The 20,963-nt window shown below is 39.4% G+C and overlaps 1 protein-coding gene across 6 annotated transcripts in view; it reads right to left on the bottom strand.

The window, feature by feature from the left end:
• The window catches only part of wipf1b (WAS/WASL interacting protein family, member 1b), a 98,021-nt gene that overhangs the window by 13,898 nt on the left and 63,160 nt on the right, over positions 1 to 20,963 (bottom strand). For all 6 annotated transcript variants that reach the window (XM_080198960.1, XM_080198962.1, XM_080198957.1 and 3 more), the window contains one exon: positions 16,465 to 16,565. In XM_080198960.1, coding sequence (XP_080055086.1) covers positions 16,465 to 16,524 — 60 coding nt within the window. In that variant the 5' untranslated portion in view covers positions 16,525 to 16,565. The remainder of the gene's footprint in view (positions 1 to 16,464; positions 16,566 to 20,963) is intronic.

Genomic DNA, 20,963 nt, shown 5'->3' with positions numbered 1-20,963 from the left:
ATTGAACAGCAGTTGAATCTTTCGAATTGCTTTCAGGTAAAGTGCAACAGATAGTAATATACTATTAAGTAAATGGGATCTGGATAAATAACATTGGGCTACTTGTTCCATCCCTCTGATGTTGTGTATCTTTGAATTTCCACATGTTGGCCAAAGTTTTCTGGCCCTTTCCACTGGTGGGATCTTCTGTTCCTGCTGTGGGTTCCTCAGTGACGACAGAACATGCAAGCAATGGGAAAAGTCACTGACAGCGGCGGGACTGGAAGATCTCACCGTGCCCAACATCTACTCTTTACATTTCTCTGTATTCTTATAGCTCAAGAGTGTAGCCTGTCTAGAGTGCAAGTACCCATGGGATTTCCTTGAAGCTATAACAAAGAGAAAAGAAAATTACAGCTCAGGAAGAGGCCCTTCGGCCCTCTAAGCCTGCACCAACCATGCTGCCCACTTGAACTAAAACCCTCTATCCTTCCATGACCACATCCCTCTATTCCCATCCTATTCATGTATTTGTTCAGACGCTCCTTAAAAGGGGAGGATTTTTTTAAAAAAATGGGTAGAAAAGTTGGTTGGGCAAAGCAGGGCCTGAGGAAAGTGGCTGGGCAGACGAACCCAATCCAGTCACCATGCATGTCCTTATAAGACTAAACATTAAAGACTTCAGCAATGGAAAAGAAGCTGGGCTGTGACCCAGCAAGCTCCACAGCACCACCTGGTGGGGATTCTCATTACAATTCCAATTCAAACTGATAGTGAAGCAAAACTAGCTAGCATCACAAGTAAAACACAAGGGAATGTTTCCATTGGAGGTTTCTATTTTCTGAAAACACATCAGTATACAAGCCTTGGAAAGGGTAACGGAGGGAAGGAAATCAAGGAAGGAAAGGATTCACAACATGAGCTGCAGACTGCATTTTCTTCACGCACACCATCAGAAAATGTGATATCCAATGCTCAGTGCCATTCTTCCCGTAACATCATGCAATCTGCTGTCTTCATTTGAAAGCAAAATGAAAAAGGGAGAGCCAGAAGAACAAAGAAGGAAAAAACTGACACTAAAAGGAGAAAAAAGTAATTGAAACAGGATAAAATTCACCATCCACAATGTCCTTTGGTCTCATCTTAACTGTGCACTTTCATTGCTCTGTAATGCCTCTAATCTCTGCACTAATGTGATGACGATCTACTTCTTGGCTCATGTTAATATTTTTAGAGGTAATGTTTAGTTCTGGAAATATTATTGTTGTGAAGGAAAGGTAGCTAAAATTCTGGGCTATACAGACGCTAGAACACCCAAGAGAAAGTTATCCATGTTTATTTATTGGAGTTGGAGTAGAAGATGGAACCATAAAACAGCAGGTGGACTTGGAGAACTGAAGATATGATGTCTACACTGCTTGCAGAGGTGTGCAATCTAGAGATATGTTTTGTTTTAGGAATCAGAGCTAAATTAGTTTTAAAAATTTCAGTGAAGACTAAAAGGCTGCGTTGTCATGGAGATGGATGGAGCTTAAGAAGGTTCTCTGGTTTTAGTTTAAGTGTGTTTGTTGGAAGAGGTGGATGGGTGAAGTTTGGATTCTCATCTGGTTTCCCACTCATAATAGCACTGGGAGTCATTTACATGCTCAAGGCAATTTGGGCTCAGAGAAGCCCTGGGAGCTATTTATAAGTTAGTGCAGCTGGGAGACCAAGGGGCAGTACCAGTTTAGTGAAGCTAGTGGTCTGCAAAGAGATTGAATTGTCTTGTAGTTAGTGGCAGGAGTGCAGCTTTGCCTATAGGACACAATCTTAGGGGAATATATTGAACTATTGGAATGTAAGCAGTCATTGAGGCCGTCAAAGTCAGAGCACCTTTTGAGGGCATTTATAAAAATACAAACTAGAAGCAGGAATAGGCCATTTGGCCTTTCAAGCCTGTTCTGCCATTCATCTTGATCAGAGCTAATCATTGAATTCAATATCCTGATCTCCCCTTTCTCCCATATCCCTTTAGCCCCAAGAGCTATGTCTAATTTCTTCTTGAAATCAGGCAAAGTTTTGGCTCCAACTACATTTGGTGGTAGTGAATTCCACACATTTACCACCCTCTGGGTGAAGAATTCTTTCCTCACCTCAGTTCTAAAAGGTTTACCCCTTATCCTCAAACTATGACCCCTGGTTCTGGACTCCCCCACCATTAGGAACATTCTTTCTGAATCTACCCTGTCTAACCCTATTAGAATTTTATATGTTTTTATTAGATTCTCTCTCACTCTTCTAAATTCCAGTGAATATAATCCTAACCAATTTAGTCTCTCCTTATACGATAGGCCTGCCATCCCAGTAATCAGCCTGGTAAACCTTCACTGAAGCAAGGGCATCCTTCAGACACTATGGATGGTATTTTCCAGCTCTTCCTGCCAGCAGGATCTTCTAATCCTGCGAAAAGCAATCCCCTATGATGGGTTCCCCAATGGAAATACGAGTGAGCCACAGTGGTACCAGGAGATCATGCCAGTGGCCAATGGTGAGCCGTCTTCATTGTCTGTACAGAGATGGGAGAAATCCCAGCTGAGTGAATCAGCCCTTTGAAAATGATGGCCCACAGTTCCTATTTTCATTCTGAGGAAGAGGGTTGGATTAGTCAGGTCCACTGCTACCCAGAATGAGTGTGGAGGCTGCCAGGGATGGAGAGGGGTTGGGTGAAAGGCTGCCTCTGTCCACTAATACTTTGTTGAAATCAGTATAAATAAATAAAAAAAGGCCATCCAGTCCTTGCCCACTCATGTTCCATCCATGTCAACATATGTCAACACATTTCCCCCATGCAATCCCCATGGCCCCTCATACCCGCTATCCTGGAATCTGGTGGCACTCAGCCAATCAAGCCTGCACCAATATAACCCACCTCCATTGAAAACAAATCGTATAGCAAGCCCTCCACCAACTTCCTGTCTCATGATATATCCACTGCTAGATTGACGCAAACACAACTTCCTCCCAATGAGCTACATTTTATGTATGCACACAATATTTGAGGCTATCAGAATGAGTTATAAAGAGTTCTCTGGTATCATAGTGTTCACTGTTCTAAATATTAAACCTGTAAGATAAATTACTGTGACTGGGAACAGGAAATAGAAGGGAAAGAGCTGTAAAGCATAGATATTTTCACAAACTAATTACATTACATTCAGTTGCTCTGTGCCCCTGATGATGAATTGGCAAGTGCCTCACCATAAGCTTTTGTTGTTTTCAATTAAAGAAATAGGAAGTGAAACTATATAAATTGGAAGGGCCATTTGCACCAAGAGAAGATGAACCAATAAAACCCCTGTAACTGGTTTCGTTAATAGGGTCCAACTTGAAATCCAGATGTAAAGTTATTGCAATTCATACTTGTAATTGTAGAATTATTCTGCATAATGAACAATTACCATTAAAACATTTGTGCCACAGTTCTGCAACAGGAAGTGGTAAAAACAGGAACAAAACGACAGCACCAATCTTGTTACAAAAACAATAAATGCAGTTTGGTTGTTGCATCAGATGTCATTAATTGTTAGAAACATTTCAAATTGGGAGAAATCTACAATTAATCTAAGTATGTTGTGGATCCATAAGTGATCATTCACCTTTCTTCCCTCACCCAGAGCCCTGTTCGACTTGAATATTTCTTCACATGACTCAAATTCACCACAATCATGACAACTACATTTCCTTCTTGCAGATTTAGAATGTAGAATTCAGAATGTGGAACTTGCTACCACATGAAGTGGTTGAGGGGAATAGTAGAAATGTTTATAAGGAGAGGTGAGGAAAAAAGAAATAGAAAGGAATGTTGATAGATTGAGATGAAGGGGGAGGGAGCCCTGTAGGTAGCATAAACGTTGGCATAGACTAATTTCTGTGCTGTAAAATTCAATGCAACTCTTTGTGGCTTACAGATGTATAACTGAAAGAGGATAAGAGGTGCAAATTGAAATATAATTTTAACATTTCACCACACAGCACCATGGTAAATAATATATATGCATTGAATTGGTAATGGGCATCTCACATTCTTTACTTTGGCCATCAATTTGCAATAGCACAAACATACTCTTATGTAAAGCCAGAAGTAGATCCCACAACATCACCAATAATACGTGCAAGGGATGGTAGTGATTTAGCGGTAATGTCACTGGACTAGTAATCCAGATTTCCTGGCTAATTAGCTCTGGGGATACATTCAAATCACATCACAGCAGCTGGTGGAATTTAAATTCAATTAATAAATCTGGAATTAAAAACTGGCTAAATGATGAAACAAAACCATTGTCAATTATAATAAAAGCCCATCTGGTTCACAAATGTCACTTAGGAAGGAAGACCATCCTTACCTGGTCTGACCTATATTGGACTCCAATTCCACAGCAATGTGGTTGATTGTTAAATGGCTAGAAAGCCACTTAATTGTATCAAACTGCTACAAAGTCTAAAAGGAATGAAACCAGATCGACCACCTGGCATCGATCGAGGCACTAGAAATGACAGTGGCACACCATACCAACCTTGCAAAGTCGTCCTTACTAACATCTAGGGCTTGTGCCAAAATTGGGGAGCTGTCTCAGAAACTAGTCAAGCAACAGCCTGACATAGTTATCCACAATGAAGCATACCTTACAATGCCTCATCATCATTCCTGGGCATGACAGGACTGACCCACTAGAGGTGGCAGCCCAGTGGTATACAGTCAGGACAGCGTTGCCCTGGGAGTTTTCAACATTGACTTTGGACCCCATGAAGTCTCATGTCGTCAGGTCAAACATTGGCAAGGAAACATCCTGCTAGTTAACACCAACCCTAGCCAAGCTGTTCCAGTACAGCTCCAACACCAGCTTCTACCCAGCAATGTAGAAAATTGTCCAGGCAATTACCACCTCATGAGCCTACTTTTAATCATCAATAATGTGATGGAAAGTGTCATCAACAGTGCTATCAAACTGCACATTCAGCAATACTTGCACACACTTGCTCAGTTTGAGTTCTGCCAGGGCTGTTCAGCTCCTGACCGCTTTGCAATCTTGGTCCAAACATGGATATAATGAGGGGAAAGCATCCAGTGGAGGCCTTATGGGTGGAACTGAGGAATAGTAAAAGATCTAAAACTGTAATAGGTGTTGTGTATACACCCCTGGCACCAGCTCTGAAGTGCTAGATTGTATAAATGCAGAAATTAGACAAATATGTTGCAAAAACAGAACAGGATTAATAGAGAACTTTAACTTTCACATAGATGCTTCAGAAGGATAGTGAATTTCTGGAATGTGTCCAGGACAGTTTCCTACACCAATAAGTCCTGGATGCAACAAGAGGACAAGCAATATTGGATTATTAATTAATTTTACAGATTATTAATGAGCTGGATTTAATTAGTAACCTAATTGTGTGTGAACATTTATCAAATAGTGAACATAACACGATTGAGTTAATGTAGCATTTGAAAGTGAAAACACAAATCAGCAACTAGAATTTTAGATTTAGGTAAGGCTGACTTTGATGAAATGAGGCTGAGACTGTCCACACTAAACTGGGAAAATCTGCTAATGGGTAACCCAACTGAAGAGCAATGGAGGATGTTTAATTAAACATTTTACGCAATACAGAACCAGTTTATACCCCAGAGAAGGAAAAGCATAACTTCACAGAAAAAAAAAAGCCCTGGACAACTAAAGGAACAAGGCACAGCATAAAACTGAAAGAAAGGGCAGGCAAAAAATGCAAAAAACAGCACAGGTCCTGCCAGATGGGAAAGATACAAAGACCAGAAAAGCACCACAATGCAGCTTATAAAAGCTACCAAAAAGGGATTATGAAAGAAAACTTGCAAGAGACATCAAAATCAATAAGAGAAAATATTGTGCAAGGCAAAAGCGGGTGATCAGGAGCAATATTGACCCATTAAAGACTGAATGACTGTGGGGAAATGGCAGATATGTTGAATGGTTATCTTGCTGTAGTATTTACAGTAGAAAAGGAGGATAGCTTTTTGGAAGTCCAGAGGAAATTAACACTGGATTGGGGACAGGGTCTCAATAAAATTTAGGTATGTAAAACATCAATAATGCGGAAATTAAAGAGTGACAAATCCCCAGGATCTGATGGTTTCCATCTGAGGGTATTAAATGACATAGGGGAGCACATTGTACATGCCTTAACTATAATCTGTCAGAGTTCCCTTGATTCAGGAGTTGTCCCTCAGCATTGAAAAATTGCTTAAGTCACCTTATTGTTTAAAGATGAGAGAGGAAAATGAGGGAATTACAGACCAGTTAGCCTAACATCTGTAGTGGAGAAATTATTAGAAGTCTACAAATAATGATAGGGTATCTGAACATCTTGGAAAACTTTCAGTTAATCAGGAAGAGCCAGCATGGATTCATATCAGGCAGGTCATACCTAACATAAAACTCATTTAATTTTTTGAAGAGGTGACCAAGTAGGTGGACAGTGGAATGTCTACAAATATTGTTTATATGGCCTTCCAGAAGACATGTGATAAAGTCCCAAATAAGAGGCTGTTAAACAAGGTAGAAGTCCATGAAAATAAGGGCCAATTATTGACGACTGGGAAATTGGTTGTGACTAATGGCGTCCCACAAGAATCTGTATTGGGGTCTAAATTATTCACATTTATTAACAACTTGAATAATGGCGTAGAAAGTCATATATCCAAATTTGCTGATGACACTGTTAGGCAGCATTGGAGCCAGTGATGATGGTAGTATAAAATTACAAATGGATTTTGATAGACTAGGTGAATGGGCAAAACTGTGAAGGATGGATTTCAATGTAAGCAAGTGTCAGGTTATCCATTTTGGGCCAAAAATGGATAGATCAGAGTACTTTCTATATGGTATAAAGTTAAATATAGTGGATGTCCAAAGAAACTTGGGAGTTCAGGTGCAGAAAATAATCAAGGTGGCTAATGGAATGCTGGCCTTTATATCTAGATTACTGGAGTGTAAGGATGCAGAAGTTATGCTGCAGCTGTACAAAATCCTGGTTAGGCTCCACTTGGAGTACTGTGAGCAGATCTAGGCAGCACACTGAAGGAAGGATATATTGGCCTTGGACGGAGTACAATGTAGGTTTACAAGAATGATATCTGGATTTCAGGGGTTAAGTTATACAAATTTATCCTGTTTTGTTTAGAATTTAGAAGGTTGGGGAATGATCTGATTGAAGCCTTCAAGATATTAACAGAAAAAGACAGGATACATATCTGAGCTTTTTTGTCCTAACCTTCCATGGTCTAGGGATTGCCACTTGCTTTGGATTACATTCAATACTTTGATGTTAAACTATAGCTGGTTAATCAAACCATACTGTCTTTTTAATTAGCTCAAAATCTCTTTCTCACAATCGATAAGCTGGCTGAGACTTTGTTATTTCTGTTGATATTTGCAGTATGATAATCAAACAAAACAAGATCTGTATTCGAGAACTAGACATGGGTCCTTTCCTGCTTGTAGAAAATAAAATCAGCCTACAAACCTATTTTTGTAGGTTAAAAAACTCAGTTTTTTTCACTTCTCATTTTGTTTTCTTTGTAGTAGATATTAATGTAGTTAGCATTACAAGCAACCACATAATTAAGGAAGACTGTTTATTGTGATCTTTTTAGGAAACTGACCACCCAAAATATTTATTCCTAGTTTTGAAAATTTTACTTGCTTCCAATATTATTTTACCTTCCAGAAATTATTTTCAAACATAAACTATCCTCACTCATACAGTAAGCTTTATGATAATGTATATGCCGAATACTGAAACCATAAATCAAGGAACTCCACAAATCCTTTTGGCAGATAATAACTCTCAAAGTATTCAAATCCAATGCTTCTCATAATTACTTCAACCTACAAACATCCAATTAAGACAGCAAATAAACACATCAGGAAAGCAAATTGTTAAAACCACTATGCAAACTAATTACTGTTTCAGTTAGATGGACAAGCTGGGTTTGGTTCAGATATTCAGTTCAATTCTAACTAAATTCACCCAATTAAACCAAATATATTTAACCCAGCAACAGAATTGAACTGACATCTCCAAGATGGAGGCACATCCTCGACCGACATATGCTCTCTATATTCTTGAAATATGTTGTCAAACTTGACCAGGCATGACATTAAGTAGACATATTCAAGAGTTATTGGATATGCATCACTTGTAACATGAGGAATGACCTATTTTATAGGTCTCCATGGTGTATTCTCCATTTACTCACTGACATTGCTCCAGGCTAGTGATCAGTCATAATGCCAACAGGCTTGTAAAACTAATAACCTGTTTTACGTAGCGAATGAGAAGCCATCAACGAATGACAACAGTGTCACCATTAATTTACTTAATTGTAAGAAATCACTTCTGGGCTCAAAAAATGTAGCTATACAATACATACTTCTGAAAGTTGAATAATTTCTACATTCATAATACTTATTGCGTTTCCCTCTTTCACAAAGTGCTTTGCCATTGAAGGTGGCAGCAATTATAGGTATACATGCTAGAGTGGTCAGAGCATTCTCATAGGTGAGTTCATTAAAATGTAAAGTGCAGCTCAAGCAATGGCTCAACTGTTAAAATAATGTAGCTGAGCAATATACACTAGCGATGTCCCAGTTTGAGAAGGATTAGCTCATCTCAGTTGCAGTTTATCATAGACCGCACCTGGGCTGAGAATGGAAAAAAAAGTTGCCAACATTTGTGAACTGCTTCCTAGACAATTGCGCACGCGCACTCTCATTGAGGACAGGATCAAATTTGCTTTATATCTCATTGTTGATAGGGACCAACCAGGCTGATGATGTATGCAGAATGTCACCTGGTAGATAGTGATTAGTTTAGAAGACAAGTTGGAGAAAATAGGAGAAAAGAAAAAACAATTTCTATCTTTCCTATCTTGAAGATGTTGTCTTTTCGAAGTATTGTCACCATTTTTATAGCTTCTTAAACAAGTAGTGTTCATGTCAGATTCAAAGGAGTTTCCATTCTATCTGGCCAAATTCTCAGTTTGCAGCAAGGTGACGCAACTATAAACAACCACAATACACCTTTGAGATAAGGAAAAAATTTCCAGGACTGTGACAATTACAAGGTCCTTTTTCAAGGGTACCTGCTCAAGGGAAATTAGGGATGGGCAATAAATGCAAGTGATGCCCATATCCCGTCAACAAATATAAAAATGCAGTCGTCTGGCACGTAATGGAGATGAGAAACCTAAAACAAAATACCTAACTTCCCTTAAAAACCTGTGATCATTCCACTGTCTGGATGAGTTTATCCAACAATTAGCTGAGACATAAAGACAAGGAAAGTCACAATGCACGTTAGTTGATTGCAGCTGGAATGCTGAGGCAAAACTAGAATTGGTTTCAGCAGTTTTCAGTGAGTGAGATGACAGGTGGGGAACAATTTATTTTTTATTTATGGAACATGGGCATCGCTGGCTGGATCAGCATTTATTGCCCATCCTGAGCTCCCCTTCAGAAGGTGGCAATGAGTTGTCTTCTTGAACTGTTGCAGTCTCGGAGGTGCAGGTACACTCACAGTGCTGTTAGGGAGGGAGTTTCAGGATTTTGACCCAGTGACAGTGAAGAAACTGCAATATTGTTTCAATTCAGGATGGTGACTGACTTGGAGGGGGACCTCCAGGTGATGGTGTTCCAAAGGATCTGCTGCTCTTGTCCTTCTAGATGGTAGTGATTGTGGGATTGGAAGATGCTGTCTAAGGAACCTTACTCAATGTTCCCAGGATCATTTAGCCTTATTCATGCATGAATAAGGGCGACTTGGGGGTCCAGTAGCAGAGGTTGTCATGTGTCTGTAGAATCTTCCCTCAGCAGAGAGTTTATATCTTCAGGACAGCACAAGAGAAAATTGGTGGGAAGAACCCGAATTGTGGTAAATGGATAGTTTCAGAACAGATCCGGCAGGTTAAAACTGCATCCATGAGGTGTTGAATTATATTCAATCACAATCTGTAACCTCATGGCCCAGCATACCCCACACTCATTATCCAAACTGGGGGAACTAACCCCAGTTTAAATGAGGAGTGCAGGAGGCACCTAGGAGCTGCACAAGGCATACCTAAAAATACCAACCTGATAAAGCTACAGCACATGTGGAAGAGGCACGAGAGAGACACACAGGGTAAATTGATCCCACAACAATGGGTTGGATCAAAACTCTGCATAGTTTTGCCATGATATATTAGGAACATAGCACTTATAGGAGCAGGGGTAGCCTATTCAGCCCTTCAATGCCTGCTGTACCATGCAATAAGATCATAGCTGAGCAGGCAGAAATGGTCTCAACACATTTCTGCCTGCTTCCCATAACCCTCAGTTCACTTGTGTTTCAAAATATGTCTAATTTGGCCTTGAATAAATTGTAGAATCATACAGTGCAGAAGAGGCCCTTCAGCCCATCAGATCTGCGCCAACACGCGAGAAACACCTGACCTCCCACCTAATCCCATTCACCAACACTTGACCCATAGCCTTGAATGTTATAACATGCCAAGTGCTCATCCAAGTACTTTTTAAAGAGCATGTGAGGCAACCTGCCTCTACCACCCACTTAGGCAGCACATTCCAGACCGTCACCATCCTCTGGGTAAAAAAGTTTTACCTCACATCCCCTCTAAACCTCCTGCCCGTCACTTTGAACCCATGTCCGCTTGTGAATGACCCTTCAATTAAGGAGACCAGCCGCTCTCTATCCACTCCATACATGCCCTTTATAATCTTGTACACCTCAATCAGGTTGCCCCTTAGTCTTCTCTACACCAACAAAAACAACTCAAGCCTATCCAACCTCTCTTCATAACTTAAATGTTCTATCCCAGGCAGCACCCTGGTGAATCTCCTCTGCACCCACTCCTAGTGCAATCACATCCTTCCTACAATGTGATAATCAAAAACTGCACGTAGTCCTCTAGTTGTGGCCTCACCAAAGTTCTACATAACTCCAACATGACTTTTCTGCTTTTGTAATCTATGCCTCAATTGATAAAGACAAGCGTCCTAGATGCCTTCTTCACCACCCTAAACATGCCCTTCCATCATCAGCGATCTACAGACAAACATGCCAAGGACCCAGCCTCCTATGCTTTCTGGAGAAGAGAACCCTTTGAGAAAAAAATATTCTGCTCATCTTAACAGGGTGACCTCTCCTTGCTCTCCTGTGATCCTATTTCTAGCTTCCCCGACAAGTGAAAACAATCTTCTGGTAGCCACTATATTAAGTCCCCTCAGGATCTTGTGTGTTTCAGCAAGATCACCTCTTGTTTTTCTGCACTGCAAAGGTATAGGCAATCTTTCAATCGTTCAATCTTTCTTCCTAAGATAAACTCCTGATCCCATGAATAAGTGAAGTAAACCTTCTTGGAACTGCTTCTAATGCAATTAGATCTTTTTTTCAAATGAGGCCAAAATTGTACACTGTGTTCCAGATGTGGTCTCACCAAGGCCCTGTACTGCTTCAGTAAAACTACACTTCAACATTCCATTTGCCTTCCTAATCACTTGCTGTACCTGCATACTAACTTTGTCTGATTCACATACCAGGACATACAACCTGTCTATACCACCGAGTTCTGCAATCTCTCTTCATTTAGGTGCATTGGCCATGCTAAATTCTCCCTCAGTGCACCTGAACAGCTGCCAGATTGTGGCGACTAGGGGATTTTCACAGTAACTTCATTGTAGTGTTAATGTAAGCCTACTTGTGACAGTAATAAATAAAATAAACTCTAACTTCATTTAAAAAAATACAGCTTTTCTATTCTTCCTGTCAAAAGTGAGCAAGTTCATATTTTCCCACATTATACTCCATCTGCCAATTTTTTCCCCTATTCACCTCTTGACAACTTACTTTCCCACTTACCTTGGGTGTCTTCACCAGTTTAGCTACTACATATTTGGTCCCTTCATCCAAGGTAATTTATATAGATTGTAAATAGTTGAAGCTGCAAAACTGATTCCTCTGGTATTCCACAGCTTGCCAACCAGAAAATAACCCATTTAGCCCTATTCCCTGATTCCTGTTAGCTAACCAATCCTTTACACATGTTAATATGTTACCCCCTACACCATATTCTCTTATCTTGTGAGCTATCCTTTGTGTATTTGATGTGGCAACTCATCAAATACCTTCTGGAAATCCAAGTAAACCACATGTACATATTCCCTTTTATCCACCTTGCTTGTTACTTCCTCAAAAACTCTGATTTCCCTTTCACAAAGCCATGTTCACTCTGCCTGATCACATTCTGATTTTCTAAGTAACCTGCTTTAACCTCCTTAATAAGTGACATTATTATTATGATTATATCATGAATGGTGGTGGACAATCAAACAACTATCTGAGTAAGAATTTTCCACAAATGTCCCCATCCTGGGACACACAGTGTTAGGGACCCAATTCAATTCCGGCCTTGGGTCACTATCTGTGTGGTGTTTACCTCTAGGTGCTCTGGTTTCCTCTCAGTCCAAAGACATGTGGGTTAGGTTGATTGGCCATGTTAAATTAACCCTAGTGTCAGGGGGATTAGCAAGGTAAATGTGGGGTTACGGGGATAGGGCCCAAATGGGATTGTTGTTGTCAGTGCAGGTTCGATGAGTTGAATAACATCCTCCTACAATGTAGAGATTCTATGATTCTTTGATGAGGAGGGAGCCCTGCACATCTGTGCAAAAGACAAGGCCACGACATATTTTCAATCACCTTCATCCAGAAATGAAAAGTGAATGATCCATTTGGCCTCTTCCTGTGATTCCCAGCACCACAGATGCCAACCTTGGGCCATTCGATTCACTGCATGTGACATCAAGAAATGGCTGAATGTACTGGGAGCAAGAAACCATATTCTGACAGAGGATTTGTGTTCCAGACCAACAGCTAGACAGGCTGAATCAGAACAGCTAGAGCATTGATATTTACTATAGAAGATTGCCCAGTCCCAGTGCACAAATAGGACAAACCCAACAAATTACTACCCTGCTTGTCTACTCTAAAATCACTAGCAAAGTGATGAAAAATGTAATTGACAGTGTTATCAAGTAGTACCAACCTGCTCACTGATGCTCCATTTGGGTTCCGCCCACTTAGTAACAACTCTCATTAAGGCTTTGATCCAAACATAGACAAAGGAGCTGAATTCAAAGGATGAGATGACTACCCTTGATATCAAGGCAGCAGGTGACAGAATATAGTATCGAGGAGCCCCAGCAAAACTGAAGTAAATGGGAATCTGGGGAAAGCACTCCGCTGATTGCAGTCATAGTTAACACAAAGGAAAGTGCTGATCATTTCTGAAGGTGAATCATTTCAGCCACAGGGCATCACTGCAGAGGGTTCTCAAGATAGTGTCTTAGGCTCAACTATCTTCAGCTGCTTCATCAACCATCTTCCCTTCATCATAAGGTCAGATGTGAGGATGTTTCCTGATGATTGCATCCAGTTCCATTAGTGAGTTAGCTACTGAAGCAGTCTGTGTCCACGTGCAGCAGGTGTTGAATAACATTCAGGCTTGGGCTGATAAATCTCAAGTAACATTTGCACTACACCAGTGCCAGGCAATGGCCATCTTCAACATGAGAATCTAAATCTCTCTCCAGAACATTCAAAGGCATTACTACTGCTGAACCCTCCACCATATCATACTGAAAGCCACCGCTGACCAGAACCTTAACTACACCAACAATATAAATACTGTGACTACAAGAGTAGGTCCGAAGTTGGGAATTCTGCAGCGAGTAAATTTTCTCCCGACTCCCCAAAGACTGTTCACCTATTACAAGACATCCACAAGTCAGGAATGCGATGGAATTTTGTTCAGTTTGCTGAATGAGTGCACAGTTGCAGAAAAGTTCAAGAAGCTGGACACCATTCAGGACAAAGCCATTTAATTGACAGTCCAATGGCCAGCACTGCCACCATAACATCAAAAGCAAAAACTTACATTCATACAGCACCTTGAACATAAGCGCACAAAGTGCTTCACAGAAACATTATAAAACAAGGTATGTAACCACGTAACAAAGGAAATAGTAAGTCAGATGATCAATAGCTTGGTCAAAGCTATGTTTTAAATAATGTCTTAAAAGGAGGAAAGTCAGAGATGTGGAGAAGTCCTGGGAGGGAATTCCAGAGCTTTGGGCCAAAACAAGTGAAGGCAATTATAACTGAGAAAGTATACAAGGCCAAAATTAGAGGAGCGCAGTTACCTTGGAGGGTCGTTGGATTAGAAGAGATTATAGAGATAGGGATGATCTTGCCATGGAATGATTTGAAAACAAGGACAAAAATTTTAAAATAAACTTATTGCTTGACCTCAAGCCAATGCAGAGGGGATATTAGAATGGTACTTGTTGCAAGTTAAGACATAGGCTGCAATATGAACAATTTTTAAAATTCTTTCTTGGGATTTGAGCTTTAGTAAGAAAATCAACATTTGTTGCCTATGTCAATTTCCCTTATACTTCCAGATAGCATAGGTCATGGATTTTGGAATGTACTTCTTTCGACGGAGGGTTGACAACTTGCTGCAGTGTGTTTTGCAGACGGTGCACACAAATATCATTACCCAAGAACCATTTCCGAAGATAAATATTTGAATTACAAACTATTCTTTTGTTTATGACTTGTAAAAGTGCATTATTCTCTTTGAGTATATTATTCCGTGTTTGATTAAGCAACAGTGCGACTCTTTGCTACCTTAAGAAATTAATGAAGAAGACTTTGCATTGCTGGCTGGGCTGAGATTGTCTGACCAGATATTGGGTGGACTATTCTCAAAAAAAAATTCGAAGTGTAAAATGGGCGAGAAATCAGGAGATTTTCACACCACTTTTTTCAGCGAGGCAAGTAATGATAATTTACGGCATTCTGTGCAATACAGAGGGCATAATGTGAATCTCACCTGCGTGTGGGGGGTGGAGGGGGGCATGGGTGGTGTCTCATTGCACTCAAAGAGGCCAGCTGCTGAGCTCTTGGGGTTCCATTGCTCAGGTGCCCCAATCTCCCAGTGTACTGTGTACATGGGGGACACAGTCCAAATCTGACACTCCCTGCCCCAAGGATATCCCCCTCAACCTCCCCCCCGCCTGATTAGCGCTTAGCTGGTCAACCGTGCCCCTCCTTCCCATCCCCTTGCAGAATATGTGACCAAACAATCCTCTTTATTTAAACATATGGAAGTTTGTTTGTTTAAATTGGCCATGCCCTCAAAAGGTAAGGGAATTGGGAATTCTGATGCAAAATCAGAGCATGAGGCTTTTTAAAATATTAATGATGTGCTTAGCATATTAACGAGCCTGGGGTGCAATCCTCTGGGCTCATTTACCATAGTCCTATTGCTAATCAAAGTCCTTACTGGCAAGAATCACAGATGGCCTGCACCAGTGGGGACCAGACCCAGATGTGATGTCCCTGCTAGCGGGACTGGAGGCCATTGAAGCCCAGGAGGTTGGGGCAAGGCCAGGCAGTGCCTATAAAGCAATGCCAGTCTGGCACCCTGGCACTGCCCACCAGGCATGTATGGGGGAGCTCTGCAGGGGGATGGGAAGGAGGGGCATGGTTGATCAGAAGTCCAAATTCTGCCAGACTGAGACCTGCATAAGGTGGTGAAAGGAGAGGTCTTTGGGGATAATCTATTTATCCTTCTCCCTATCCTCAGCAATGCACCCATTTGCTTGGTGATAGTGACTATCAAACAGTCTCTATGAAGGCAAAGTCTCAACTCTACAACACAGATGCTTTTCATTATGTAGATTGGCACAACTGGAGTGCATTTAACTTGAAATAAATTAAGCCATATTGGCAAAGATGAAGGTTGTCAGTGCAGTAACCTTCGAGACTGTGCAAATTGAAGTAAAGAAAATACTCTAGATCATAAGACCTTTTACGCTGCTTTTACAGTTTTTCACTAGATAAACTCATCTGCCACTAGTCCACTTTGAACCAGTAAACACCCTGTTCCTGTGCTAATATATTTAATGGCAGTGCTTCACAACTCTATTAGTAAACCGCACCAATGTGCTTTGTTCAAAGGATTGCAGCCATCAAGACATTCAAAGCATACAAATATAACCTGTAACTATAAAAGTTGGTGAGGTACATCAGAGTGCTCTGAAAGAAATTGAATACTACTGCACTTTATTTAGTGTTGGTTTAAATTGACAAATAACAGACTTTATTTATAAAATTAGTAAAAGTTTTTTTTTGGAAAAAGCTCTTAGTGCTGCTGCTACATAGGGAGACCAACTACATAAGCCATTAGTAAATTTATGGGAGCAATGAAGTTAGGCTGCTTAGCTGTATATTATAGCAGCACTTTTAGCAGTATAATGGTTTTTGATGGGTTGTATCTTTTGATACAAAGAATAAAGGATTTGTATCATTAAACAAAAACTGACAACATTCAATCATCCTTACCAATGCAAGTGTTGGAGGAGCAGGACAGGGAGGTGGCGGTGGAGGAGGCGGAGGAGGCATCTTCCGTATTCAGCGAGGGTGCTGGATAGCCTTTCAAAATCCTACAGGATGAAAAAAATACATTTTAGAGATCCACTTTAATATGCCTCAAACAGAAGAATACGAAACAAATAAACAAGTCAATTAATGAACCGCCATTTCTTGTAATAAATGAACAGATTCACAGAGGTGTACTTTTCAACTTGCCACCCAGATGTACAACAGTGTTAAGGATTGGCCGCACTTTGTCAAAAACTGGACTGACATGTGAACACTAAATGAAATTGATTTTAAACTAATGAAGGGATGTATCTTAGGTAACGAAAGGTATAATTGTTCTATACTTTGGCTGAGTGCGGAGGTTTCAACTTTGAACCCAAACTGTTTGACCCTTTGGAGAGCTCCAAACAGCCATACATTAATGTATTGTTTGAGTTTTGTGTTTTGAATAAATTTTGGTTATGTCTTTTGAACAGAGATTTTGCCTTGTGTGAGTTTTTTTGAATAGAGTCTAAGTTTTTAGACATTGGCCACATTTTGAAAATAAATCCCCACTACAGCAAGGGAGGAGACATTAGAACACATGACCAAGTGCTTGGTCTAAATGGTGAGATTTAAGGAACATCTTCAGGAAGGAGAGAGAATTGGAGATATTAGGGAGGGAATTCCAGAGCTTAGTGAAGTCGCCAATGGTTAGCAAAGGGAGAGACTCACTTGAGCTAGAGGATTACAATTTTCTTGGAGGTTTGCAGAAGGTTATGGAAGTAGGGAGAGATAAGGCCATGGATGGGATTTGAACAGATGGCTGAGAAGCTTAAAACAATGACAGTGGAGCAGTTGTAAGTCAGCGACCACATGGGTGATGGGTAAATGGAGCTCGGTAGCAGTTAGAATATGGGAGCAGAGCTTTGGCACTATAACTATGCAAATGTAAAGACTGGAGTTTCAAGCTTGTAATATGTCTTGTTATAACAGCATTGATAATCTTTGTTCTGGCTATTTACTGATGCCACTGCTCCCTTCTGCTTAATGTTAAATTTACATATTCCAATTTAAATGTAACATAAAATACAAATACTTTTATCAGTACCCAGATGCTAGAATTTGCAGGGACTGAAGGTGTATGGTGTTAAATTATGCCACATATTCTTATATCCCTTATTCTACAATTATTCACTTACATTACGTTGTTTTTATATAATAATTTATTTTTGACAAACACATTCCAACATATGTTACATATAGACTATACAAGTACCAAAAAGGTAAATGAAAAACAATTTAAAGATCACTGGCTTTATTTAAATTTTTCATGCGAGATATCTGATCCATATTTGGTACCTCTCATGAAATAGAATATTAATGTTGTACTGTCTTGGACATGATACACTCTCTACTTTCCTGACTAGCCCTACAAACCATCGACTTTCTGGCTAATCAAAAATTTATCTTGTCATTAAAAATATTCACTGATCCAACCTCCTTTGCTCTTTGAGAAAGAGAATTCTGCAGACTAACAACTAACTCTCAGAGGGAAAAGTTTTCTCCTCATTTCCTTTTTAAATGGAAAACCTCTTATTTTTATACTGTGGCCCCTAATTCTAGTCTCCCACCATGAGGGGAAACATCCACTCAATATCCGCCCTGTCAAATCTCCTCAGGATTTTATGTTTCAATAAAATTCTCATTCTTCTAAACCTTATTGGATACAGTTCCAACCTGTCCAAACATTTCCTCAGAAGGTAACCCCTTCATCCCAGGATTCAGGTGAATAAATCTTCTCTGAACTAATGGTATCTTTTCTTAAGGAAGCAAACCAGAACTTTATACCATGCTCCAGATGTGGTCTTCTCAACAATTGTGCTCCCCTGTATTTACATAGGATTCCTCTTGCAATAAACACCAATATTTTATTTACTATCTTAATCACTTGCTGTACCTGCACAATAACTTCTGTGATTCATGTACCAGACACTCTGATCTCTCCATATTGCAGAGTTCTGTAGTCTGCTTTTCTATTCTTCCTGCCAAGGTGGATTACATTTTCTCACATTATACCCCATTTGCACAATCTCTTAACCTATCTATATCTACATACCTTCTACCTGCAAGAACTCTCAATGTCTTCAAGAATTTTCTGAAAGTAATCGTTTTCAGTCACCTCTTAATTAGTCACCTTCTATTTCTGTTCAGTCTAAATCCCAACTTCAAAGTATTATGGGATTTTTTGCTATGTTCCTGTCTTATATCAATAGAAGTTAAGTTTTTGTACAGTAATATCTAATTTGTAAAAAAGGTACATATGATTTAAGTGTAAACAAATACTTTAATGATTTTAGCTTGTAGCAGTCTGCTCCTGTATGTGATATTTCTGCATTTGAATCAACATAAGACATTGTGGGAAACCTGCATCTGGTATAGTAAAAAAAAAAGGAAGTGCTGGAAAAAACTCAGCAGACCAGGCAGCACCTGTGGAGAGGGAAACAGTTAACATTTTGGGTCTAATGTGACATCTTTGGAATTGTTGTTGGTAAGTGGGGTAACTGTTGCTTAGGGTGATATTGGGATTCCTTCAATCTTTCTGATATGTCTACCAGAGAAGAACACCTGAAATATTCCCTCCCTTAGTAAATAAATTCTGAATTTGCAAAAATTGGTCAAAATTAGCAATGCCTTTACTTGTTGATTCTTCAACTGATCTGAAAGTAATTTGATTTATTATTGTCACATGTATTAACATACAGTGAAAAATATTGTTTCTTGCACGCTAAACAGACAAAACATACCATTCATAGATAAGGAAAGAAGAGAGTGCAGAACGTAGTGTTACAGTCATAGCTAGGGTGTAGAGAAAGATCAACTTAATGCAAGTTAAGTCTTTTCAAAAGTTTGACAGCAGCAGGGAAGAAGCTGCTCGAGTCAGAACAAGTTTGTGTAATGGAAAACTCTTAACTGATTTGTTTAAAATAACAAAAAATACTAAAATAATACTTCAATCTATTGATGGTTCGCAAACTGTCATTTAAGGGCTTTTCTATTGCACAAGGCAGTATATAGGATTGAATTAAGTTTACCTTATTTATACAATGTTTATAAAATCCTTGTATATCCTTAAACTTTAATCATTTTGGACATACACGATGGAAGAAAACTGCAAATGGGCTATGAAAACACAATTCATACAATTTTAATACAATATAGTTCAGACTTCTGGGTTTCATCATGTTAATGACCCTTTATGTTACATTGCTCAACCTGATTTTCTGACAGTTTACCTTTCCTTCTGTTCTCGCTATTTTCAATCAATTCAGCGTTAGCACAGTATTTTCATTTTAAAAGTCGTTACAAATTATGCTTTCATTTGCCATTCCTGGTTGGTTCTATCATGTATATGTCCAAAGTTTAAAGTTGCACAAAGATATCATAGACATACTGCACAACAAATGTGAAGTGTGAACTTTTTTTTTATTCATAGTCAGGGTGATGTGTCTGAATGCAGCAGACAGTACATGGCTGTTTTTTGTTGCTTGATTAAATTGATAACTGGCATTGTTTTAATTATATACAATATATATGTCATATATTTAAAAAGAATCAAAACAATGCCACCTATCAATTTGACCTATCAACACATAACAGTCATATATCTATACCCGCATGTACATATTGGCAATGCTTTAAACAAGTTAAAGTGCTCTTCTATACCACAGAATGAAGTTTCAATGTGTTGTCCCACAGAGAGTAAGGTGCATGTCTGCAATCTTTTGCAATAAGTTTCCAGCATGTTTAAAATATGTTTTCTTTCAAAATATTACTTTTCTCTGTGGTCAAGTGCAGCAAGGTTTCATCTATCTTTTTTCTTTTGAATTGTCATAAATTTTAGTACAAGAATTATGGATAAATGAAGTAGTGCCATTATCTGCCCCGCCTATGGCATCTGTTCCATTGCTTCAGAATAATTTAATAGGGGAAATGATTTACATCCAGAAACTCCAAGTCTGTTTTGTAGCAAAAGGATTTCAGTAAGGCTAATCAGGCAATAAAAACAAACAATTTGGATACAACTGTGGGACAGCAAAGTTCTGCTGGGGTATTTCCACAGACAACTGTGATGAGAGGGGAATATGGGTAAATATGAGCAGCAGGGATATACACAGCAGAAATAATATGATCATAGGAAATTTCACAGAATGGAGAAGCTGAGTAGCCCAGGAAGTAAAGTCAACAGATTTCAAGAAGGCATTTGTGACAGCTTCTTTGAACAATGTTTTTGTTGGCAGAAGCGAGGAATAGGACATTAGATTTAATCATGAGTAATAAAATAGAATTAGCTATCAACTATAAGGGGACATCTAGCAAATAATGACCATAAGTGGTTCGAAAGAGAGAAAAAGAGAGCCACAAATCAAGGTTTTAGGTTTAAGCAAGGCAAACGTTGTATAAATGAGAAATATGCTGAC

Source organism: Carcharhinus amblyrhynchos, chromosome 11 (genome assembly GCF_965287045.1).
Source record: "Carcharhinus amblyrhynchos chromosome 11, sCarAmb.v2.hapA, whole genome shotgun sequence".
Classification (NCBI taxonomy): domain Eukaryota; kingdom Metazoa; phylum Chordata; class Chondrichthyes; order Carcharhiniformes; family Carcharhinidae; genus Carcharhinus; species Carcharhinus amblyrhynchos.
This window is presented reverse-complemented; position numbering and strand designations above follow the sequence as displayed.